The 27,178-nt window shown below is 34.6% G+C and overlaps 1 protein-coding gene across 6 annotated transcripts in view; it reads left to right on the top strand.

The window, feature by feature from the left end:
• Positions 1-24,260, top strand: part of LOC121876028 ((E3-independent) E2 ubiquitin-conjugating enzyme UBE2O-like) — a 47,367-nt gene extending 23,107 nt beyond the window's left edge. For 4 of the 6 annotated variants that reach the window (XM_042380891.1, XM_042380894.1, XM_042380892.1 and 1 more), the window contains 17 exons: positions 1,030-1,238; positions 1,749-1,908; positions 2,238-2,392; positions 3,619-3,783; positions 4,983-5,378; positions 6,638-6,791; positions 8,037-8,198; positions 8,311-8,433; positions 9,415-9,769; positions 11,002-11,049; positions 12,839-13,002; positions 14,278-14,445; positions 14,815-14,908; positions 16,377-16,578; positions 17,541-17,647; positions 17,757-17,798; positions 18,092-24,260. In XM_042380891.1, coding sequence (XP_042236825.1) covers positions 1,030-1,238; positions 1,749-1,908; positions 2,238-2,392; positions 3,619-3,783; positions 4,983-5,378; positions 6,638-6,791; positions 8,037-8,198; positions 8,311-8,433; positions 9,415-9,769; positions 11,002-11,049; positions 12,839-13,002; positions 14,278-14,445; positions 14,815-14,908; positions 16,377-16,578; positions 17,541-17,647; positions 17,757-17,798; positions 18,092-18,354 — 2,967 coding nt within the window. In that variant the 3' untranslated portion in view covers positions 18,355-24,260. The remainder of the gene's footprint in view (positions 1-1,029; positions 1,239-1,748; positions 1,909-2,237; positions 2,393-3,618; positions 3,784-4,982; positions 5,379-6,637; positions 6,792-8,036; positions 8,199-8,310; positions 8,434-9,414; positions 9,770-11,001; positions 11,050-12,838; positions 13,003-14,277; positions 14,446-14,814; positions 14,909-16,376; positions 16,579-17,540; positions 17,648-17,756; positions 17,799-18,091) is intronic. The other 2 variants (XM_042380895.1, XM_042380893.1) reach the window with 2 other exon arrangements.
• Positions 24,261-27,178: the final 2,918 nt, after the last annotated feature.

Below are 27,178 nucleotides of genomic sequence, written 5' to 3'. Positions count from 1 at the left end.
GAGGAAAAGTAAATAAACGAAATGATTATTTTTAGAAGGGAGACAGGGAGAAGTAAACGTTTGTCTGAAGGATTATCTTGGCACATACAGTATTTTGTGATGAATGGAACTGAGTAGCAGAAAAAATAGATGCTTTGAAAACTATTCTGAGAGAACCATATAAATGAGGCAAAGATGGGGACATGGTGTACTGTACACTGAGCTGACAGTAACAGTGAAGCATGGACTCTAAACGTAAGAGGAAGGAAGAAGTGAGAAACAATGGATATGATGTGCATGAGTGTTTACTGTATTATATATATTAAATAGAATGAAGAGAATAGAATGTACAAAATGGAGCTTGGAAGTAAAAGAAGCATTAGGTAGAGAGTGAATTAGGATCTCCACAGGTGTTATGGAGGTACCGAGAGGATGGGACGAAGGATTAGTAAAAGAGCATATACTTCACAGGTGGATGGTAAGCAAAAGAGGAAGACCCAGCAGGGGGAGGGAGAAAAGGATATAGGTGAAGGGTGCACTAGAAACCTTGTTTAGAGCTAAGAGGGCAGCTGGGTATTGAGAGTGTTGGTGAAGTTTTGCGTAGAGGCAAGTTGAGATGGTTTGGTCATGTGGAGAGAGTGGATGAGACTTAACTGGGTCAAGAGATACACAAATTCTAAATGTGGAGGGGATGAGGGGCAGGGGCAGGTCAAGAATGACATTAGAGTTAAAAAGACTGACAAGGGAGGCTGCAAGAGACCATGCAGGATGGAGATTACCATCAGGTAATTGTATCTAACTCATGCAAGTGAGGAAAATGGCTGTAAAACACTGATGAGCAGGATGATGTGCTCCTGAGAATTACAGGAAGAAAGATATTGCTGACACATTCAATAAGTCAACCAACTTGATAGAAGCTGTCTACTGATGTTCTGTTTGTGTTGTTGAACCAGTAAATAGAGAAGTAATTATATAAGTTCATGAGTATGTGTTTCAATATTGAATAATAGATAATGTTTAATGGGAATACAGTATATATTATCTTTGCAGGATGGAACATTGGAAAAGTCCATTCTTTCTACAGTGCTCTACCCTATCCACCACTTAGATGACCAAGAATTCTTTCCTGGAGACTTTGTAGTGGAACAGAAAGATTCTATTGATCCTCACGAATATGGTGTTGTTCAGAAGGTTGATCATGGGGGAAGGACTTCCATTGTTAAATGGTTTAGAACTTACACTGCTGGCAGTGAACCACGGTAAGCAGCTTTTTAATATGTTGTGAAGATGATTCATTTAAAAGGATGAAGCTTGTTTTCAAAGCTAGTACAGTATATAGCTCCAAAATTGAGCATTAATTATGGAAGCTTTGATTTCATTTAGTGTCATGATAATAAACATTTGAAGCTGTTTGATTAGCCAAACCAGATAATTGTTTAATATGTTTTTTTTTTTTTTTTTTTCTTCTGTAGAATATTAGGTGGTAGCTTCATGTTCAGAGTATCTAAGCGAGCTCTTAAGAATCATCATTTTCAGCTATTTATCAGAGTTTATGGTTCCTGTTTGAGTTAGAAATTTGGGTTGGGGGACAAACATCACCTTCAGTGTTAGGGATATTGTGGAACAAGTTGTTCATTATGTGTTTTGAAAGAGTCTTACATTCCTTATAATATCAGTGTTTCATTTTCAATTAGGTGGAGTGGAAGAGGTGACCTAGGTATTATGAATAGTTTAATACCTTTCATCTTAAAATTTATTTTTAATTTTAGACCTCAGTTCCTGTGTGAGCAAGAAATGAGTGTGTATGACCTGCGGGATCACCCAGACTTCCGTTATCGCCCTGGCTCAGTAGTCATACGGGTAGCTAACTTTGAAAATGACCAAACTTGTTTCACTGGACAAGTGCTGGACAATTTTCCCTCAGGAGAAGTAGGTACAGATTAACTTTAGTATTTTTACTTTATTAAAATTAATTTATTGCTATGGATATAAATTACACTTAATGATTTTTTGTGTGTTGGTGTTACAAAGAATTAATTTTACCTAAAAGTTTTATATTAACTTTAATTTTTGATTCAGTAGGTTTACTTTTTGTCAAACTTTTCATAATTGAATTTTTTATAAAACTTATCACTTTGGTAAATTTTATGTAAGCTTTAGACTATCAGTTAAATTGAATACTGAAATGTGTGATATGTGTGAATTGTCATTGTAATTTATGTGGTGGTCCACCGCCTAACTGTAAGATCCCAATACAGGTGAGTGTATGGTGGGTGGATGGACGGAAGTCGGTGTGTTACCCTCAAGATCTTTACAAGGTTGGTGAATATGATTCGGATGAGGGTGAATTATGGGATGACACGGCCTCAGATGAATCCTGGGAGACTGAAAGTGAACATTCAGTTATTGCAGAGTAAGTGTTGCTGCCCTTTATAACATCCATTATTTACAGCCTTCAGACATTGAGATCACAGGTTGGTGATCACTCATTGACCAGAGCACCTCCTTTATCATGGGGCATAATAGTTAAGTGACAAGTATTATCTAAGAGAAGAATGCAATCGCTGTTTGTGCTACTCTTTGTGCTGTTACACTTAGACTGTTGTAAGGTATCCAGTGGTGTATTGGTTATTCCTGTAGCCTACTGAGATACTTGTTCAGGAGTTAAGCTCAAAGTGAAACACTACCAGAGCTATAATGATGGCTGTGAGTCCTACCTAAGTAGCAGATTAGTCAACATATCTTGCCTTTATCCTTGACCTTACTTCATAGCCAGCTGGTTAGCCAATACTGTACCTCTTGCTACATCCATTTGCATTTCATAAATGAAGGTGTCTCACCAGGATGAATGTATACTATGTATACAGTTAGCTAAAGGAAGCCATACTGTACTTTTTGTCAACTACATTTGAATGAATCTTTGTGAAGCCTTCTAATGAAAAATATTAAATTATTTCATTATCCATTGCAAGATTTCATTTAGACATAATGTGCAATAAGCATCAACAGTTAGGCAATAGATAATACTTGGATATGTATTAAATGTATGTAGTTTTATTAGGAATAAGATCTGTTACAGGTCAAGCATCCTTTATCCAAATGCCTACTGTATGTGAGCATAAAGACATATATGCAGTATCTTGTATAAAAAGATAAAGATACTCTATAAACTTTACATCATTAATTTAGAAAAGTGAAAAGCTGTGTGTGTATGTCAGTACTGTACAGGTTTAACATATAAAATCCAGTTGTGAGGAAACTGGGATGGGAGAAAACCATGCATTTTCACCACGATGCTATGTAGCGTGAAGATACAATGGGCTCTTACTTGAACCTGTATGTAACCCCCGCAATTCATTGGGACCCCCTATGCAGTATATTAAACTCACAACTATTACAAATAATGCAATAAAACAACAGCTGTAATAAGTTGAATTAGGGCTATACAGTATATCTGAAAACCCAAAAATTTATAAAAATTTAAATGCAACCAGCCTCATTTTTTGGATAAAGGATGATCAACCTGTAAATATTTTGATATGTTGGCATTTTACAAACCCACAGTTTCTTTATACTCATTTATCATCATATTTTAATAATTAAATTGCTACACTAATACTAATTCAGATTTTTTAACAGAGAAAGTGAGAGTGAAAGTGAGGGATTGCTTAAGACAAGGTTGGTGGCCAACATTGAAAAGGCACGGATAGCCATGAGTAGACTTGAAGAAATTTTCACTCAGAACCCAGCCCTCCAAACAACTGCTGTCATGAAGCAACTTTTGGATTGTTATAAAGAGTGCAGGTGAGGTGACACTAGAGTCCAATTTCTGTAGGTGGTTGATGACTTCTTTCTAGTTGATTAAGTATGACTGCTTCTCGTCTGACCAGTGAAGTTAAGCAACGCAAAGCAACTGGGGACATCATTTGCTGTTGACATAAGGACCCTACTGGAAATAAACATTTGATATCTCTCTTTAGCTATTCTTGGTCATATAGACTAAATATCAATTACTGTTATTATTATTGTTATGTTAATACTGTGCAATTATAGCACCACACTGTTCACCATCATCATCATTTTCCACATTTGCATGGGTTGTATAACTTAAAACTGCAACTGACAAAGAAACAAAATTGAAGGTAACTACTGGTCAGGGAAGCAGGATGAAGAGAGTGTGTATGTATGCTTGTTTTTGTGTGTTTGTGTAATCAAAATTAGTTTGTATCCATAAGTGTGTGTATCTGTCAAGATGGTTCAACTTTGCTTTTTAGTAGAGCTGTGTGGCCATTTATTGTTAAGCCAGACCTGTTAATGGTTGGGCTCTTAAGACGCTGACTCTAATTTGTTCAGATCACGTATAATACTGGTCCAGGGGAGCCAAGTTGTCACTGCCCATCTCTCTCTCTCTCTCTCCAGCTATACTTTAATGAATTCTTTAAACTTTCAGCTGTAAAAGTAGAATAGTTTTCCATGCATTAAGATGAACTTAAACTTAGTTTTTGTCTTTAAACAAGTAGGATGAGTCCGGGTGACTGATCAAAGCTTGTGTTTGACAAATATTGGGCCTTTCACGGTGATTTTTTTAGACGGAAAAGAGTATAGATGATTGCTAAATCATCCTATATGTAATGTTTATGATTAATAGCATATTAAAAAGTTATTTAAAGGGCTAAAATTGCTTAAAACTTATGAAAACCAACATAATAGCATTAAAACAAAAACAAAAAAGTGGTTTTTGTCAACCCTGATGAAAGTTTGATTACATGGATGTGCTTGTGGTAAGAGGAGTGAAATGCAGTACGTGAGATAATACAGTTGAAGGTAGGAACAGAATAGATAGGCAGCTTTGGTGATACATAAGAGTTTTGTAATGAAAATAACAATACTGTATTAAAAATGCAAAGAAATGGAACAATACACAAATTCTCTTCCTTTGCTTGCAATATTTTATCAATCCACCATATGTATGTACACTATTTTAGTTTGACCTCTCTTTCTAGATACATGGACAAGCTGATGGGAACTAGTTTCTTCCATGAAAGTAATTTTCAGGGCCTCATAGAGAAAGTTCGTGAACGCGGTCGAGCATCTACCACCCAGCGTATGACAGAACAGATCAACCGCCTCTTTTCAACTTCAGACACTGAAGCTGGTCCACTCAATTCACCAGTGAACTGTGGAGAAGAAAGTAAACCTGATGCTGGAAAATCTGATGCTTTGAAACTTGATATAGCAAAATCTAATAAAGGTAATCCAAGCAATAAGGATATCAAGAATAGCAAAGAATGTGGGGGCTGTTGCAATGCAGACAGTGACATCTTGTCCTCCAAAAATGCTATACTAAGCAGCTCTGCAACATTGTCAGAAAATTTGGCAAACCTCAGCTTGTCTCAGTGGTTTGTATCAATTTATCGATATTAATTATTTTTTTAAATATAAATCTGATTTTTGCAAATTGAATATAACAGGTTTGGATTTTTTTTTTTTTTTTTGTATCCTATGTTATAGGCAGGTTGATAATGTGATGAAAAAGAAGAATTAATTATGGTAAATAGGAGACATAATGGCTGCATTCATACATCAACTAGCACTGGGCAGAAATAATAGTTCACCTTTATATTATACTTCGGATTGTTGACTACTGTAGTAGTTAGAATGTTCAGAAATTAATTTAAAAGAATTTCAAAGGCTATGTGTCTTTCAGAATATGTTTGTCTAATTACATGTCACAGTTTGTTGGTAAAAATAGTTTAGTAAGTGTAAGAGTTATTGATGTTTTCAACTGTGAACTGAGTTGGTAGGCAGTAGCTAAATATAATGTGCTCTGGGTGTCAGCTTTTGTGGTCATAGAAAAATGGAAGGAAAGAGGAGTTTGCAGGCTGTTAAATATAAGTGATGTAAGTTTGATAGGATTGCAGTGGGTAAAAGTGCTTGGAATAGTGTACAAACATATAAAAGATATTGAATAATGTCAAATGTGAATTTTATGAGTCGAGAAAGGGTTGCTGGTATTGGCACCTAAGCGTGAAGCATGAGGGAGGGTTGGCACATGAAGATAGCACAAAATATTGAACTCCTGAGCAGTTGTAAAAGGGAACAGGTTGGGTAACAGTGTATATTATGCTTTTGTGATATGAACATACAGCTAAAACTAAAAGAAGGAGACAAGGTAGAAATTAAATTCAGAGAAGAAGGTTGTTAATCAATAAAAATCTTTGTGATGATAAATTGTAAATGCTTGTATGGTATTAAAGAATTACCAAAAAATATAAAGAATAAGTGTCTGTTTTATGTTAACAGATCATTGTCCATCATAAATCATGGTCTCACAAATAAATCATATCACAATTTTGTTTGAAGAAAATGTTGAGACAATATGAGTAGAATACATCCAGCAGTACATTATGGTGATGTGAGGAAAATAAGGGATGGATTGAGAAATGATTTAAGGAGAGAAATGTGTTAAAGAAATATAAAATGAAAACATACAGAGGAATCATAAGAGTAGACATGACTGTATGGGAACGAATTATGAACTTGGGATGCAATACAAAGAAAAGACATGATAGGTACTTGAGATGTACATATATAAATTACTTTAAATATCCCCATTGATATGTCTCAGTATTTATGTTTTTATGATTCCATTTTTCAGTAAAGCCAGTAAGTCAGACAAGCTGCTTGATGGAGGGCGTAGTAGGGGAGGGGAACTGCGCCACAAGAGGATGAGTGAGACTGATATGACCCTTCATGATAAGACATATTCCGACTCACGTTTAAAGGACTCCAAGAGTTGTAATGATCTGAAGGTACGTTAACTTGGAAAAAAATAATATTAGAGGTACTGTAACTACAATAAGCTTCTGCTGATGTTTTCTTGACTTACTGTATTACTTTTCTCTACCAAAATAATTGTTGAGCAGCCAGTTCGGTATAGGGAGTTTTTCGGTATAAAATGATTCCAAAAAACTCTCTCCATGCTGAACTTTGTTTGGTATAGTATGTGAAAAAGTTTGTTATTTTTAGCTTGGATAGAGTCAGTACTTTTTCAGAATCTTTTTATAATAAGATAAGGTTTGGTTACTCAAGACTTCAATAAACACTAAATATCATACATAATACCTCAGAAAGTACAGTAACACACATTGTACAAATATGTAGTTCTGTATTACATAAACAGCCTCCCTGACTCAATGGCTGGATGGTCAGCTGTTCATATATGTAAATAAGGCATCAGGAATTTAATAGGACATATTAATTCATCTGGGGTTGAGTGTGGGATAGTTTTTTGGGGGGAAACTGATTAATTTACATTATTATTTTATTAACCCGGAAGTAAATTAACATAAATAAGATGAGAATTATGGTGAAATTACATAGCTACTGTCGTTTTAAAGCGGTCCAGCCAGCAATCTGCCTCTCCCACACTGAATTAACTTCCTCCTACTCATTTTTCTTATTTTATAGTGTTTGTATTATATTTTCAAAGACACATTAGAAAATTATATTATATTTGAATTTTTGAGGAGGGGTTCAGTATACTGTATGGCAGATTCATTTGGAATAGAGAGATTCTACTGGAATCTGAGAAGGGATTCAGTATAGAGAGAGTATACTGTATTCCTCCCACACTGGACAGAATGACATAGGCAGACTTTGGTAAATATTTGGCTGCCCATCATTTTCACATCTTCATCTATCTTTCAGTAGGGCTTCAGAAGACCATCATCAATAAAAGAATGTTTGTGATATATTGTTCCAACTCTAAATATTGTTGCTATATGACAAAATATCAGTTGTAGTGTAGGTATGCATAAGTTTGTCTGTATGTTTGTTTATGTGTCTTGTCGCCTACAGTATTCTTATCTCTGAATGCCATATAGATTAATTCCCCCACAGTATTCTCCCCGTGTATATATAACTAAATCTTGTAAGATTTAGCCATGATCTTGGCCGGCTGAATAATATGGGCAACCAAATAGTTGAAAGGTTGTTAAAATGAATCATCAGGTTATCAATAACAAGTAACTCGACATACTCTTCTGTCTTTTCAGGTATCATCTGAGACTCTGAGTGGTGTAACAGAAGAAATCCGAACATCCCACATGTGTGCCCAACTCTGCTCACTCATGAAGGCTCAGCTGTTAAAGACTTATGAGGAAGTTGTTTTCCGTTTTGGTGGACATTTTGACATGAGTCTCATGCAGGCATGTCAGGTGAGAACATTGCTGGTTGGGCATAAATTATTTCTGTGTTTTGTTAATTTAATTCTATACGAAATATGAGATGGAAATTAAACAACAATACCCTTATCCTTTCGTGCTGCAGGACACTGAAGGAGCTCATGGAGAGAACAAGGAGAACTTGCAGAGTGAAAATAAAGAAAACATTCCTATATTCATTGCTGAAGATCTTGTTAATGAAAACACAACAACTGAATCTCTGGCACAGGTGAGATCACATACGTATTTGAGTTACAGGAAATAATCCTCAGACATACAAAAGATTGTCATCAAGAAATTTTCAGTGCTGGATTTATTAAGCAGATAGAGATAATGAAAACACTACTTATGTGTCAGCTCGCAGAATGTTTAGATGGAGGCAGGAAACAAAAACGTATACTGTACAGTACTTACAATCTCATCAGTTTACCGCATATTGTAATACAAAGACTAAAGCTGTTTAATGGTATTTAAATTGAATTTATCTATAGCATTTTTTTAAGTACCAGCAAATTCTGTAATTACAGTACAATCATCTTGTGAGCAGTAAACAATGTCGGTCACCCACTGCCAGTCAGGCCACTAAGTTTTATATGGAGATCAAAATACTACAGTCTTATTTTATCTACTCATTATTTATTTTTATATTGTATCCTAATTACTTAAGAGGTTTCTTCTTTAAGTTATAAATTGTTGTGGTTGCTGTACCATTCTGGTCATGGACTGCATTTCCACTTTTCCTTCAACACTTTGTGTTCTTTTTGTACTACTGCACTCACTACCATCACTTATTTGTTTGTTTTGAGACAATTAAAGTGGTTAGAAGCCACAATGCATTCTGAGTGATGACAGTAATGTAGTCAACACAACTGCACCCCAAAAAACAAGTCTAGTAGGCTCATTCGTTAGGCAGGTTTGTACCGACTTCACTCCAGACTATAGAAAACAAGTCTGAGAGTGCAATAGCCCAGCTGGCCACTCAGCCAAGGACAAAGCATGACAAACCCCGCTTCAAGATTTATACTGTGAGCTCATTAAATCAAATAGAAGTTCACTCATTGAGTTTTCATACCTTGAAACACGAAGCTTGAAAAACTGAATTCTTATTTATAGGTTACTCAGTCAGCAGGAACTTTTTTACATATTTGACAATAATTTATTAATTCAATACTATTAAAAGTGTAATGTTATAGTTGTATTTTCTTTGCAGGGGATTCAGCAATTTGTGAAGCCAACGACAGAAGCTTTAGTATTAGAGAAAGAAGAGAAAAAAGAAAATAAAGAGGATGAAAATGATCTGAAGAATGACTTTGAAGATGCTTCAGAACTGTCTCCTTCATATATTTCTCCAGCTGTAACTTCATCACCAACAACAAATGGCAGCATAATAACTAATAATGGGAATGATAGTGAAATCAGCAACAGAAACGTATCCTCAGAAGATTCGAGGAATGACGAGCTTGTTGACGCCATTTTAGCTAGTCTTGTAGAAGCAGTCAATGGAGAGGTTACTGCTGCTGCCACTGAAACCTGTGGTCCAGAAATTGCAATTAGTCCAACAGAAGGTGAGTGTTGAATGTAGTAAAAGGTGAGCACTCTTTATATTTTAAGTCACGTAAGTGCTGAATGATTTGTTTCATTGGCATACTTTACTTATTTCAGTAAAAGTAAACCGCTTTGTACTGCTGTTTATCATTTGCACTAATAAATTATCGGTTAGGGTTCATTTTGTGGATACATTCACATTATAGTGTTGCATAGTTGTTTCAGGCATTCTAAAACACAACACATTTCTGTAGGCAGGAGATAGTGCAGGTGGGTGGCTCCCTCCTTCAGGACTGTTTTAACACATCTTTATGCAAGTTCACCATAATTCTTATGTTATTTACGTTCGTTTGGTGGCGGGTTGATATAACATTATCATAAAATAATCAGCCTTCTCCCCAAAAAATTCCCACACTCAACCCTAGAAGAGTCATTGTAAGATATTAAATTCCTTGTTAACAAAATGTGAACAGCTGATCACTCTCACTCTCCTTCACCATGTTAATAGTTTTCTTGATCTCCCATTCTTATCACAACATCTGTCTTCAGCACTTAGTAAATAATATTGTAGTGTAAATAAATAATAATGTATAGTGTACTATGAGTGCATATTCCGTGATTTATTCATTAATCAGTTCTCTTAAGTGCACAAGTAGTCGAATCGAGCCATCATGTATCACTCAAAGGTAATAAATAATGTTGTTAGGAAGGCATCTCCATATCAAATACTATACAGTAAGTTACAATGGCTTTGTTGTCAGGTGATTTACCAAAAGTTCTCTCTTCAGGAATGCATCTTGAGTGATTACCTTCTGATACAGCTTATATTTTTTTTTTTCAAGTCAATTTACAAATTATATACCTGTATTGTATTTTTTCTAGTGTTAAAGAAGTTACATTAATTGTGATGACTCGGTATATAGTCTGTGTCATCTATTAGGTACACGTAGCTAAGCAATACAGTACTGTTTGCAAAATTCTGGTAACCCTGAAAAAGGTTCTACTTCATGCATCTCCATTCTGCTTTGAGTACAGGTGAAGACAATACCATAAGAAGAATTTTTGTTTTATTTATCTTTTTTTATTAATATTACAGTTGTCTACGAATATACCTAACATACATACTTGCTGTGTAATAATAATCAGTATTGTATTGTATACTGAAATATTGTAGTTAATATGAGTAAGTTTTTGTTATGCTTAGTGTAATAGAAAGTTTAATGCAGACCTTTTCCACATGCTGCTTTCCTAGGTTGTGGACAAGCACTTGGGAACTGTCTTCCCAGCTCTGAGCCAGACGGTGAGAATTATTCATTGTGGTTTCATGGAGTAGCAGCTTGGGCTAGTAGACTGTAGTATACTGTACATATCACCTTTCATTGGCTTGATTGTACAGTACTGTATTATAAACTCTTACCCGGTAATTTCTGTTTTCAATGATGATGTCTCTTCAAACCTGCTCAAAGTTGAGTTCTTATGCAGTCAGGTAATTAATATTCGGAAATCTTTCCATCCCCCCCCTTATACCTCTCATATTTGTATTATTTCATATAGAAGCTTAATTAGTACAGTAGCTTTAATATTCCCTTAATTTTTTAAGAGATATGTAGAATGAGCTCATAGTTTTGTTTAATATTGGAATTAACTTAAAAAAAAATATTTGCACTGATTATTATCTAAGTCAACTTTACTCTGTTATTAAGAGGTCAATTTAGGGATTCAAAGTTGGCATGATACTGGTTTACAAACGAATGTGTATGTGTCTGTGTCTATGTGTGAGGGGGTGCATGCATGCATGGCATAAAAAAGATGGTTCTTTTGGGTCTAAAAATAAGTGTCATGCCAAGTTTGAATTCCTGAACATACAAAATTCAGGTGTGATGGGTATAACATCTCTCCCAACATAATTATATTTTTAACTACTATATGTTTTGCATCTTTAACAGTATTGAATGGAACAGATCTTCCAACCCATTATGTCTCCATCATTTTCACACCCTTTACCATTAATCATTGAATTGTGAATGTAGAATTGTTCAAGTCATATTTCTCTTTTGGGAATAGTTATCAACCAATGTATAGCATGAGTGCCTGTCATTGCATCCTAAAGAAAAAATGGTCATTCGTACTTGACAATTTATATATGTTGTAGATCATTAGAAGCAGTATCTGGTAGTGCAAAAACAAAACAAAGAGATTTTTCAGTAAAAGATATAAGAGTTACAGGTTCAGCTGCATAGACAGCACAGCCGGGTTCATCTGACTGATCCAACCAGCAGACAAGATCTGTACAGTATGTATCCACACTACTGCGACTCATTGCATTTGTTATACAGTATGTATCATTGCAGTTTGTGTTAAAGTTGGGGTTTGCTTATCACCCATCATTTGATAGCTCAACATAGCTTAGTTGGTTTAAAAACTTGCAGTTGTCTAAATGTTGAAAGATTAAATTATGATGTCCCATTTTATTATGACAAGGAAGAAACAAGTAACCTGGTTACTTCCCACAAGGAAGTAAATTTGATAACGAGACAGGATCATAGGACTTGTATGAAATAATTTTTATTTCCAAAGGGGTTTAGAACATGGGATTCTAATAGTTAACTCAAATATTCTATACAGTAACCTTAAGCTTCATTGAGTCCTTGAAATAATCATTGGATCAAATGGGATCTGAACTTCAGCCCTGCTTCAGTTGAGTTACAATACTGCATTTCAGTGAAAACTTTATCCATGCAGATAGAGAACCTGTGATTAAACATGCCATGTCCTGTATCAGAGGCAGGCTTGACCAGGAGATGTTTAGCTGGTGCTGGTTTCACAAGTCATATTTTTCTTCCCCTGAACCATAAAATTGGATTTCGTATTTCAGTCTTACACTATTTACCTTTTTTTTTTTCCACTGTGTATATAATGCATATGTTAATACTGTATCAGTATATCCTCTTCCTTTCTTTACACTTTCTTGTTCCTCTTCAGAAGCAGTGTTGTGATGCAAGTTAAATCAGACTTGTTGAATCTGTGTTGTTAGTTATTTCATTGTGATGGGCACAATATATAGTAAGAATTGTATTGGTTCTTTTCAGGTTTCTTGGTTTTGGAAGCTGCACCTGATAGTCATAAGTTTAAACTGACAATGTTCCAGCCAACCGATCCCCCACATTTCTACAGAACAGTTCGCAAAGAGATGAAACTATTGAAAACTTCCCTTCCACCAGGCATCTGGGTCAGGGGCTACGAGGACAGGATGGTAGGTTTTTGCTCACAGTTGATTTATTTATATTTTTGCCACAGTGAAAATTCATCTCTAGGTATAACCACAGTTTTGGTATGTTTGAATTTTCTTATTCCTGTAGTTTACAACTTTAATTTAGATGTGAATAATGTCATCCACTTTGGTGTAAACTCACATATTTAAAGAAAAATGAAGCTCTCTTATTGACTTAAGCCTTTGTTTGGCTGAAACTCTTGTTTGATTGAACCCCTTGTTTGACTGCAGCTTTTGTTAACTGAAGTTCTTGTTTGACTGAAGTTCTTGAATGCTATTAAAGATCAGGAAAACAGAGTCTCTGTGGAGATTATATAACAATAAATTCAATGTGGCCGGGAGTTGGACATTGGAATTTCAACACAAATAATGTGTGCCCTCCCAGATGCTCTCATAGATGAGTGGAGTATATGTGTGTGTGTTGTGATAGCATTATTGATTGCAGCTTATCTGATATTGGACTGTATAATTGTCTATAGACTACCAAAAACAAAGGAATGTCCCAGCAAATGTGCAATGCAGAAAATTTTCTTCTCAGGTCATTATTTGGTTTATTATTTTTTCTGTGTTTCTTAAGAACACTGTAGAAAGAGGAAATGTTAGAAGCATCAGGTGACTTTACAGCTTGGCTGACCACCGATTAATTGCCTGGTTTGTATGTTTCGGGAGGTGGGGAAGAGAGGTTTTGAGGCTACCACTCTGTGGCTTATAAGTGGCATGAACTGTACCATGGATGCATGAATGAAGTTTCACGTCTTACTTGATGAACTAACCTGGTACAGAAATTTAATTGAATACTTGTGAATTATGGAAGTTAAGAGACACTTAACCTTTAAAAGATGAGGATGGAGATGATGGAATAGACTGCTCCAGTTGGTTGATATGTTATCTTTTATACAAGTAAGGAATTTCTATACACCTGGCCCAAGACTGTTTTGAAAGGTATTCATTGTAGGGTTGTCAAGTTTATAGGTTTGTTTATATACCCTGAGGAGATTTTCAAGTTAATTTTGTTCCACCGGGGGCCGTGTTAAACAAATTCAACTGTGAGTCTATTTTTAATTATTATAAAATTTTATACTGCTTTTATTTTATTATACAGTATAGTTGTATTATTATTATATTTTTTAAGTTACAGAACAGTATTTGAGGGAATGTCATATTTCTGTAAGCATGCTTTATATTGACTAATATTAAGACTCACTAAATTGAGAGCCTGAAATAAAGCAGTGCTTATCGATGTTTATTTTATGACAGGACCTGTACTCTGTTATGATTCGAGGACCAGAGCGAACTCCATATGAAGATGGCCTCTTCTTTTTTGACTTTCAACTTTCAGCAGATTACCCCCGTGCTCCTCCACTATGTCACTATGTTACTTATTGCTCTGACAAACTCAATCCAAACCTTTATGAGGATGGTAAGGTAAGTCTTGGGGAAGCCTCAAGTGTATCTGTTGGTTAATTTGGTAAATCAAAATGTTTCAGCAAGACTGAAGATTTTGAATGTAAAGTTAAGTATTGTTTCTCTTAAACTGGACGTGACATTAAAAGATTTCTGTACATTATGTTTGATGAAGGAGGAATCTCTGTTGTCATCAATTGAAAGATAGGTTTCCTTTGAGTTTATTCTTTGTGACTTCTATTTTTTTTTTTTTTTTTATATACCCGTAATCCAAATTATATGAAAAAAGATTTAGCAATGCATTTTATTTTTGTGTAATGCTTTTTAAATTATTTACTTGATATGAGTTTCTCTACATAAATTGAATTGGTTGCGTTTCCTCATTTGTAGGTGTGTGTATCTCTTCTTGGCACCTGGAGTGGCAAAGGCACGGAAGTGTGGACCAGCCAGAGTAACCTCCTCCAAGTCATCATATCAATACAGGGTTAGTACTAAGTGTATGACATTTTAGGGCAGCAGTGTCCTGGATCTCTTCATTGTTTTTCTGCATAGTTACAGGTTTCAGCCTTCCACACTATCCTTTTTATCCTAATAACAATACTGCTGTTCCTTATATGACCTTCTCTTCAGTTTCTCCAATGTACCTATTCTTAGTCTTACTCAAGGTCTTCCCCTTTTGTCCTTACTCAGTGATGCTGTCCATCAGTTTGTCTCCCTGTAAGATGTGTCTCATTCGCTGCACGATCGTATCACAACCCTCTTCCTGCCCCATAATAAAATCTTGATATATCTTGAGGGGTAGATTAATTTTTCAAAGTAAAATTTAAGCATCTGTTGACCATCTTAATATCACAAACCAACCAACTCAGTCTTATATCTTCATACCTTTACGACATTCGTTTTTATTTTGTTGTTATTATTATTATTATTATTATTATTATTATTATTATTATTATTATGACAACGTCCTGCTGCTTCTTAGTTGATGAGCCAGATTGGGGTGTAGCATATAATTAGAATGGTAAATTGTGACTTGTGAATATCCATATCCATTTTATATACTGTACAGGTCATTAAATCCTCTCGGATACTTCCAGTAACCAGAGATATCTGTATACTCTAAATATCATAAAAATTCTGTTTTCTTGAACTACTAACATTCTGTTAAGTTCTCGTAAAACAATACCACATCTCCCGAAAAAATAAAACAATACAGTAAAGTAATGTACTGTACTGTATTCCCAAAGTTAGTACTGTAATACTGTACTATAATATACACAAACAGATCCCAAATACATGTCTTCACATTACAATAATGTATTGTAATAAATTCACTTCAGTACTGTACAAAATTAATTAATTGCACTACAAAATTAATACAGGTACAGTACTGTACACTTGCTCGATAAGTTGGACACTGTCCATGCAACATGCTTCATTAATATTTCCTTTCTATATTTTACATCTTTCACCGGCACTTTTTTAGTGAGTTTTCTAAGATTTCAAGCTCTTTGTTCACATCAATATGTTTACACCTTTCCCAACCTCTTACCACTCTTATGCAACACTTTAGGCAGAGTAGTGAAATGTTTATAAAGTATATGTTAAGTCCATAAAAATGATGCAGTAATATGCAGATTGTATTAACACATTCATACAGAGAAAGAGAGAGACTAATGATGTTGGGGAGGTGAGGGTGAGGGGTAATGAGGCAGCCAATGACAACCTTTCTCTTATGCAGCTCATCAGTAGAAGTGTTGGTGTGAAAGGGTGACTACTAGTGGGCACTCAGGCAGTTTCATGTAAACAACTATGCATGTGGGTTGTGGAAAGGGTTATGCTAAAACGGAATTTTAGACTTTTCTCACCAGAATCCATTCCCAATACCGATTATCACAATTCCATTATTGAGAGGATTTACTGTATATTTTGTAATTGTTTTCTTCCCTTAGGTTTGATCCTGGTGAGTGAACCATACTTCAATGAAGCCGGGTATGAGCGTCAGAAAGGCACACAGCAGGGACGAGAAAACTCTCGCATGTACAACGAAATGGTAGTCCTCAAACTAATTCAGGCAATGGCTAAAGTGATTCAGGCGCCCCCAGACATCTTTAAAAATGAAATAATTCATCATTTTCATGTGAAAGCTTTTAGGTAAGTTTTATTGGTCCCTTGCATTTAATATCAGAAAGCAATACTGTATATATATATATATATTTTTTCTTAACAAACATTTACTATCCACATGTACAGTATAGTATTGTGATACTGATTCACATCATACACCTGGAAAAAAAATCCTGTTCAGTAATAAGTCATCAACATACTGTAGTACTCTGTCATAGTCTTTCCCTCACAGAATACCGTAACTCTGTATCACGTTGCATCCCTTACCCTATCAGCTGCTAGTAGAAAAACACACTTTTCAGTGGAAACCATTATCTTTTTTTGACCTTCATATTTTCATGATGTACAGTCTCGTTCAAGATTCTTCGAACTCTGCTGGGGACAGCTGGCAACTCAAGGCCGTCTGTTTACTATAGTACGCAGTAAAAATTATGAATAAATGTAAAAGGGATCGGCGATTGGTAATTTAGTTCCCCGTTTCTTAATTTAATGGTTGGGCTTTGTTGTTTCGTATTATATTATACTATGTACTATAGTAAACAAACGGCCTTGAGTTGCCAGCTGTCTCCAGCAGTGTTAGAAGGATCTTGAAGGAGACTGTACCTGTTAATCATCTTTTGGTAAATATTAAGTGCTGTCCTAGTCACTTGTTTTTCACATACAGTATTCTTCTATCCAGCTCAATCTTTCTGATATTGCTATATCAATATTTTGCCATCTTTTCTTGCATCTTTATCTGTTTGTTTATTACATTGTTGTTACCAACATGGGAACCAGGCATATCAACATGATACAATGGACTGGAGAATATATCAAAGCATTTCGTCCACCATTTCAAATTGTAAACACAGAAAGGTAATGATACTTTTTTCAGGACTGTCCATGGCCAGGCTGTCATAGAAGGTTCTCCATCTACCATGTTGCTGTAAATGTTGATATTAGAACTGTACAGTACAGGTAAAGGTTTAGTGACAATAATTTCTTTGCAGACAAGTGCAGAGGCTGGAGTGCTGGCTTGAGATATCAGAAAACTATAATATTTGTCACCCTCTTTCACCAACGACTCCCACCACCTTCAGAGAGATACATAATCCAGGTATTAAAACATTTCTTTCTTTCTTTTTAAAATTTTTCAGTACTGTATTCCATATCTTTGTCAACACTATCAGTTGTATTGTTATGGTCACGGGTGCAATTTATTACAGGAACTCCATGGGGCGTACATGAAATTCACACACGGCAATACGGTAAGTTTAATTTTAAAAACAAATGTAAACTAATCTTTCTCTATCTCACTCATCCACCAATTATGAATTCACTAAATGGTTGGTCCTGCTCACAATAAACACTTATCTATCATTTAATTTCTGAGCATTATTAGACACTAAATTTAATTAAACAAACACTAATATTCCTAACCCAACCAAAATCTGCTCCTCCAAACAATCAAACCTGAAGTCTAAGAATATTTTATGATCACGCAGGTATTAAAGTTTATTTAACTGGATATAATTTTGATGAATTTATTTGTCTCCCACAGATACCAAAGTTGATTTGCCCGAGTTTCCCCTAATTCCAGCTTCAAAAGGCTTTTGTATCACCTTACGAAAAACACTTCAACAGTTTAAGGGCATCCTAGATTCAGTTGGAGTATCAACGGATCATCAAGCACCCCCTGGTTTAAGTATAGCAGACGGCAAGAGGCCCACAACATCGGTTAACACGCCTAACAGCGAAGTAAAAGCCACCAAAGTTCCATCTGTCGAGACGGAGACAGAAAATATTGTTGGTCGTAACTCGTAGCTATTGTCCAATTCTAGCCCATTTATCCCAGTTATTATTAATGTATTTATTAATGTTAATATTCAGTGCCTGTGCAGGTTGTGGTGTTCGTTAGGTTTTGCAAGTTGTGGACATTATCAAATTCCGATCCTCTCCAGTAATAACTTAGATATTTATCCTTTTTGTAATGAGTCTAAAAGGAGATGATATATTGCCATCCCAGCTATGTTTTTGTTATTCCAAAGACTATATTTAACTTTTACCAAAACATTTAAAGTTTCGTACGCTCAGCTTTCTTGACGAACTATTTTCCTTAACGATCTTTCTTATATAACGTGTGTTTGGTGTAATTTATAATTACAGTATATGGTATATTTCTGTTGTTATTTATTTAGTAACCGAGTTGTATTATAGTTAGTGTATCCTGTATTGTAGTTAGTATCCCAGTATCTAAAGCTCCTGCACAAACAAGGACTTGTAGATACAGGTATTGAAAGAAATTAGAAATGGAATATTTTATCACTTGAAGTGACTTAGATGTAGATGTTTTCATAAATTTGGAGCTTCACTTTGCCCAAGGACTATTAACTTGTTGTTGATATGAGTTATCAGTTGCAGGTTATTTTGAGTGTTAAGTTCTTCACTTTGAATCATGGCTGATACAGACTTTATTGCTCTGACAATGTGGTATGGCTTAAAGGTCTGAGTGTATGTTCTTTGTAATTTAAGTGAGGACCAAAAATATTTCTTCAGTGTTCAAATATTATACTGCAGACAGCTGAGAAACTGGGATATGTCAAAGTTTTCTTCATTGAATATTTTTTGCTTGACTCTTTGAATGCAATTGTTTATTTATTTACTTTCGATAATTTTTTATGGTTACCGGTATTTGCCGTGCCGAACTATTTATCGACGTCCTCGAAGGGATTCTTTTCAAGTGCCTCATTTGTTTATTATTGCAATGTCTTGATCATCTACACTTAATTAATCCTTGTTATTGTCATGCAGGATGTCAGATTTTTGGGGTATAATTTATAATATACGAAATTTGATTCTTGAGATTTATGCAGTTAATGCGAATAGAGTTCTTGATGATCGAGATGCCGCTGTCTATGTAAGGTTTTGTCCCACCATCAGCAATAGTTATCAGGAAGATTATTGTATTTGGATGTTTTGTATATTACTTTACTTACATATCCGTTCTTGTAAATATGATGAAAGGAATCTCAAAGCCGGTAGAATGTCATTATTGTTGAAGACTACTGAGGCAGTACAGTACACCTAATATGCTTCACGGTGTGAAGCCAGTCTTGCGTAGTACAAGTTACATCTAGAATTTATCAGTATTTTAAGTTTTTGCTTTATAGACCACTTGGTGTTTTCATTTGTACCTCGTTAAAAGTATTTGAAATGTAAATGAATTGGGTAAGCATTCAGGATACCACCAATATCTCGTAAATATTTTGTCATTGTTAATCAATGTGCCTGCTCCTATCAGCCATTAGAAACCTCCCGTTGTTATATTTATGTGTATTATTATTTTTTAAATTCGTCTTTATTAAAGCACATGTATTTTATTTTCTCTAATTGGTGCACATAACCCCAGCACCCATGAATTAATACCTATAGTGTTCCCAACTGATATTGGCAATATATAGCCTAATTAACAAAGTTTTTGTGTTTGTTAGGACCACAATTGATAAATCAGTTTAATGTACTGTACTTGTTTGCTTACTGTATTTACATAGATATTTACAAACAAACACCACAGCCAGAGCTAGTCATTGTTGCATGTCATGTTATGGTTCGTAATATGCCTTAGGGAGAGATGATATTAACTGCTGAAAGAGGACTTATGCATGGCTGATCCCTAAGGTTAATTATTGAACTCTAGATTGTTGTTCAACATCATATGCTTTTACACAGCTGCACTGACATATTGCACCTGTAGGGTTATATGAAATACATTGAAAAGGAAGGGGATGGGTGACAAGTGTAATTTTGTTGGAACAATTCTAAGAAATAAGGAAATTCACTTTTGTAACTTTGTTTGCTTTAATTTTCTTGAGTGATCTATAAGTGTAGAAAAGTAATTTTTTGGGATGATGATGATGATTATTATTATTATTTTTATTTTTATTATTAATATTTTTATTATTATTATTATTATTATTATTATTATTATTATTATTATTATTATTATTATTATTATTAAGAGCACATCCATGGTGATATGGGTTCCAGCCTTCCCCACATCCCCTCAAGAACAATAATGGATGTTGGGATTAAGCCAAAATTTTGATACTGTTAGTCACTTGTGCAGAAGTTTCAGTTTGTTGTCTGAAATTTATCCATGTTGCCTTTTGACTAAATATTACTAGTATGATAAAGTGCAAATTGGGATTAAATGAAAAAAATAATCAAGCCTGGAAACTGATAACAGGTATTTTTGAAGTGACTAGCTACTATTAATGGTATTAAGGTGAAAAGTGACAAACCTATGAACGCATTATCTTCATCATAAGAAATTAAGTGACAAAAATATTTAACGTTTTTATCGTCGGTTTTATAAGGTCGTGTGTCGTTGAGGAATATGATGAACGCCATCAATATTATTGGCATATGTTGACCAGGTTAGTTTACGTCAGTGGCCTTGTTCTAAAACTTCTTAATTAAACCGCACATGCTGATTTTGACTGGAAATCTAGTTTTAAAAATACTGGAAAATATAATTATAATGTCCCATAGCAGTAACATTTAATTGGAAAGATTGATTTCTTTTATAATGGAAAATGTTATTGTTGTACTGTATTTATACAAGAAAGTAACACATTCAATGAAGGCTCTACTGTAAGTAATAAGTTTTTGTGTGTAAACATCAGAAGTTTGCGGCTCCATTCGGCCATAGTGCTAATAGGCCCAACCACATCTAACCATAAGGATTGAGGCCCTTTAGACCTGAGCATCAGTCCTAATGGTAGGATTTGGCCAGTTTGGAGTCTATTAGGATTATCCTATGACTGATCAGAAAACAAAATTTTTCTTTGGGCCACTTGAAAATGTTTTCATTAAAGTCGGTGAGAAACAATTATTAGTAATGTATTGAACTGAGAAATACTCATACATAACCATGAATTAATGTTAAGAGATGAGTAAAGGAAAATTTTTTAAGCTGCTCTCGTACAGTACAGTAAACCCAAATGTACGAGTACTTAATTAATATTCCAGATCGAAATTACTGATTCATATTAAAATTAGATTACAATATGTAAGAATACAAAAATTGTGTGATAATTGTGATAAATATATAATGAAACCAAATCACATTAGGGTCAAGTCATCCTATGCAGTTAAGAATGGAATTTGATGACAAAACGTACGAGTATCATGATGGGTTCGAGCTGCAAGTTTCACTGTGGACATAGGTATCTCCTACCGCAGCAGAGTGATCATGAGCCCATCCTACCCCATCCCCTCAAAATGGCAGGGCATGTTGGACCTCGACATTTTACTTTGTGCTACATTGTCGGGAAGCGTCAATGCTACTGCTTATAGGTGCTAAATTTGTTGGTTTGGAGCATTATAAGTATAATTTATCAATAAGGCATTAAGGTAGATTGCTAAGAATAAAATTGGTTGTGGTAATAAGATTCTATTTTAAAAGCCTATACAGTATTGTAAAAAGTTATATTGTTGTGTATCCTGTGATGTATATTTACAGGGTAATTAATACCAGTATTTTTAAGGATTCTAGATTGAATCCTCATTCATCATGATATTAAACTTGCTATAATTGATAGTCATAAAAAGTTTATATTAAAAACAATTATTGAGTTTAAGATTTAATGCTCCAATCCATTCATTTCAAGAATAGAACTCAGATTTAGCAATCTCTGTTACCAAAATGACAGCTGTTTAATGTTTGTATCATGAACATTTGTAACCAAAATAGCCAGTCCAGCTGTCATTCCCTCATTAGGCTTTGTCTTATATTTTGAGTGACTTGTGTCTTATTGAAGGGGAAAATTAGGGCTTAGATTGGCTGTTTTATCTACATGTTGCATTGTATTCATTGTGGACTAAATCGGGGCCAGCACAGATACCACTTTGTACTTTAAGGCTGCACATGAAAATGATCACAATCCCATAATTTTTGCACAGTGGTGAGAATTAACAAATGGCATCTTAAATTGTACTTCATATTTCCAGTATGTGTAACTTGTCTAAGCTGAGATAAATTTCTGGTATGGATTTTGCTGAGGAGAAGGCAGCTCAGGCCATAGTAGTGAATGCAGTAGTTTTTCATACATACAAGCCTTACTTGTATGTTGCATTATTAATCCATTGTGTTTGAGTTCTTCAAAAGAACGTGTTTTAAGAAGATTAGATCTTGTAGAAGAAGAAGGTGAAGCATTTGCTTTGCAAAATAGATATGATGTAATCTTGCACCAAGAAATCTTGTTTGACACAGTCTATTTCATAAAGGGACATGTGGTTTTAATAGTGTACTTATGCAAATGCAGTTATACCAGATGGTATATTTAATAATTAAATAATTTGAATGCCAGAACATTGGTTCCTTATTTAAATCCAAATTATTGATTACTGTACTTTGAAATAAATTACAATTTCTAGAGCTTAGTTGTAATACAACCTTAAATTATTTTCATTATGAATACAGTACTATATTTGAGATGAAAGAACATTTGGACATTACACTGTATGCATTCCTCTTACTGGTTTGTTCTCCTTACTCCAGAACTCACAAAAATTACATCCTTCAAGACGACAAGCTGATCAAATAACTTAAAAAATCTGTTTAAATCTTCAGCTGCTGCTCTCATGATATAACCTCAGCTGACATTATGTTGCCCATCATTTTTCTAGTCAGAGCTCTCCCTCAAGTGGACGTCTTACTAAATAAAATTTATTGTAAGATATGGTTGCTATACTGAAGAAATTACCTAACTATGCTGATCAGTGTAAAAATATGTGTCCACATGAGAAGAGAAATAATACACTTCCACTTTTAATGATAATGTGAGTGTATGTTGATGCTTCTGCAAGTATATGTCTATGCACAATAAAAGTTTTGAAGAATTGAATTTGTATGTGAGGGACTTTGTCAAGGCGATTGAGAAGTATAGGTTAAGGTATCTGGGAACAGACTGTCAGTGGTCATTGTTGTGATATTACATTATGGGTTTGTATTTTTTATCCCTGTTATTATTAATACTGTACTACAATTTCTTGACATTTAAATAGTTTGATGCTCGTAAAACCAGAGGTCTAATATATTATTACTTGACTTAAGCAATCAATTACAATGTAATTTTATATGGTTTGTTAATTACTGAATATGTATGTCAATGTAATGTTTTTGCATATGTGAATGTGTGTAAGATTTGTTTGTAAATTTGTGTCATTGTCTTTGCAGACAAGATTGTGAGTTTTTCTTTTTCATAAATAAGACCTAAAATATCAATCTCTGGCCAAGTAGAAATACGTGTAAAAAACAAACAAAAAAATATAATTATTTTCATAATACACTGAATAAGTTTTGAATTTGAAGATTTGACCACAGTAATGTCATATTGTAAAAATATTGTTTCCTTTACTGAGCACTACAGTATTTGTATAAAGTAATTGATGTTGCATGTGGTTTCTTCACTGATTGTAACTAATTGAACATCACTTTACCATTATACAGTACAGAACTAGTTGTCTTTGGACATCCATACATCAGCCTACAGTACACACTATGATTCATGACATAAATTAAAATAAGTGGATGTCTCGTATTTTACCACTACAGTACTGTACTGTAGTTAAGTTGCTAAAAAATTTGAAAGTCACTTCTGTTTATTGAGACTAATGTCATTTTATGTAACTTTATTATCAAAAAAATTTCATGCAATTTACCCTGAGGTGAAATGGTTTTCTTCAGCATTTCCAGAAGGAACAATAGTTCGTATATATTGACAGTGTGTCACAGCATAAAACTGTTGGTTTTTGAAAAAAGGTTGATAGTTGCTTTCAAAATTAAGCAGCTGATGTGATAAGTGTGTGTGTGTATATATATATATATATATATATATATATATATATATATATATATATATATATATATATATATATATATATATATATATATATATATATATATATATATATATATATATATATATATATATATATATATACAGAGTACTGTATATAAATTCTTCTCAGTTTTAATGTCATATGCATAATAATAATAATAATATTTCATTTACCTTGGCCATAATGTAAACTTGGTTATCATGCCATTGCTATATAAATTTTCTCCATAATAAAACCTTATAATTTCAACAGTTGACAAACATGGTTGTATGTTCTACAAGCTATTAAAGACAGGGTTATGTGTGGCTTGTTTACTGAACCATCCTCACAAGGAAGTCAATAAATACATGCCAAAGTAACTGGGCCTGGGTACTCAGAACTCCTCGTAAGTTACATTCCGGTGATCTTGTAACTGATTTATGGTAACAAACTTTTAAACTGCATACAACATTGTAAATCCCTCATACTCAAAACTATTTTGCATTGTTATTAAGGTATTATAACTCAAATATAAATTCTGACAATGAGTCTTCCTGCGGGCCAGTCGGCCAATTACAGTTACGCTTTTAAAACATACCGATCAATCGCAAGCTAAGGATATCAGCTAGTTGAGGGCGCAAGATTTATTAACAGGTTTTAGCTTTGCTGGAAGAGGTGAAAAAGTTGAAGCGTATTTTCTTGGTGAAATTGGACAACAAAACCTCGCCAAAATGGCAAATAACACTTGGGACTTAGTTTAAAGTGTGGTGAATTTTGTGGCTCGAGCCAGGGTTGCGATGTTGATTTTATAGGAAAATAGCCAAACACATCACTCTAAAATGCCAAATCGTTACTTGGAACAATATAACCAATATTCAGTGCAGTGATATCTCCATTAGCCGGAATAATTGTTGCAGAGCACTTCCGGTAATGAGAGATTTCCGGGTAATGGGACGACTCAAAACCAGAAAAAAATTCCCCGGAATTTTCCGGGTAACGGAAAATGTTCTGGGAATTTCCAGAAATTGCCTATTACATCATCTCTCGAACCCAGAATAATATACCCCAACCCCGGAATATTCTGGGTACCATAAAATTTTTCTTGTAATTTCCAGAAAATTCACCTGATTTTCATTTCTCAAACCCGTAACACAAAAATAAACAAATCCCATGTAATTATCCAGGTATCTGGAAAATTTTATCGGAATTTTTTGGAAAATGTGCTCCTCAGAATATCGTTCCTAAAGCTGGAAAATTCTGGCTTTGGGAACAATTTGCTGAGAAATTTCAATTCCGGCTATCCTAGAGTTCTGGGAGGGATTCCATCTAACGGAGATATTACTGAATAGAGGTACAGAATATACATTTCTTTTTATATTTGACTAGAATACAGTACAGTAATTTAAAATGTAATTATTACAGTATAATATTTATTGGGAATTATTACAGTGTATTCAAAACAAATTTTAACACTCGCCATTGGCTATAAGGGCACTCCGATTATCATAAAAATCATCATTGTTGTCAGCGTTGATTGCTGTTGATACCAAAACTTGCAGATGTTGTACACTGAAATCTTTCAATAGTTGTTATTGAAGTGGTCTTGTTTTGATTCTTAGGATAACATAATAAATTGGTTGAGTTTATTTCGTATGTTACTTTGTAACGTGAAAATATATGTTAAACGACCTCATTACTTAATGGCAAACAATAAGCATTTAATGCGGCTATTGCTAGTTCCTGAAAGCAGTTTCATTGCGCAACAAGTAGTACCATGATGGAAGCTCCATTTGGTTTGCTGGGAGACTGCCTGGCCCTAAAAAAAACCAGATGCTGCTGGCATATGAACTCTACTGGAAACAAACCTCTCATGGCTTTGTTAGCTGTGCTTGGTCAAATAGACTGAATATCAATTAATATTATTAATGTACTGAACCGTCAGTGTACAGGTGTGTCGGGTGAACCTATCGGCTAACACTCCAGCCAATGATTCTTTACTAAGGGACGGTTCTAGGAAGTAGTAGACTGATCATAATAAACTCATGAAACCTTTTGGGTGAATAAAAGTGTACTGTGGTAATATTCACTGTTCAGCAGCCATGCGATATACTTAGTGTGTGTGTATACAGAGTGATAAAAAAACACTGATGGAGGCCCAGGTGTACTGACGTCATTTGCATCACAGTGGAGGTTGAAGAGTTTAGTGATATGTGAGACACGGCAGTTGGGGAGCTTTCCTGTCCTCTCTCTCGTCCTTGAAGCACTCCCCGTTTACCACGCTGAAGCAACATGAAAGGTCATGAAAAAACCCCGGGCAGGAACATTGTCAGTGAATGAATACAAAGATTGTGACAATGGCCTATTGAAACCTTCTTAGAGTGAGCAGCAAGGACCCATCCCACCACTTCAGATTGAGAAGGCTGTTGTATTAGGATTTTTTTCACCTAATTATTTGATAAATCTCCCTACGTGCTACTATAAGTTTTAGTCTACACACTATCATGCAGACAGGCTGCATAATCTACCTGTAGTTTATAACATTTACCATGCAGCACAATGAGGTTAAAGGCCTTTGAAATGTGTTTTAGGCAAATGTTACAAATAATTTACACAGACCGGAAAGCAAATGAAGTACTAAGGTTAGCAAAATCTTCAAGGGAAATTCTTGAAACTTACAAAAAAGAAAATGAGTAAAGTTGAGGGTTGGAGGGCCAGGGGAAAGCAGGGACTGATGGATGAATTAAATTCAAAAACCCTACAGATG

The sequence above is a fragment of the Homarus americanus genome, unplaced genomic scaffold, assembly GCF_018991925.1.
Source record: "Homarus americanus isolate GMGI-L3 unplaced genomic scaffold, GMGI_Hamer_2.0 scaffold40047, whole genome shotgun sequence".
Lineage (NCBI taxonomy): Eukaryota > Metazoa > Arthropoda > Malacostraca > Decapoda > Nephropidae > Homarus > Homarus americanus.
Note: the sequence above shows the minus strand (reverse complement) of the source record. Positions and strands in the feature narration are given on the sequence as shown.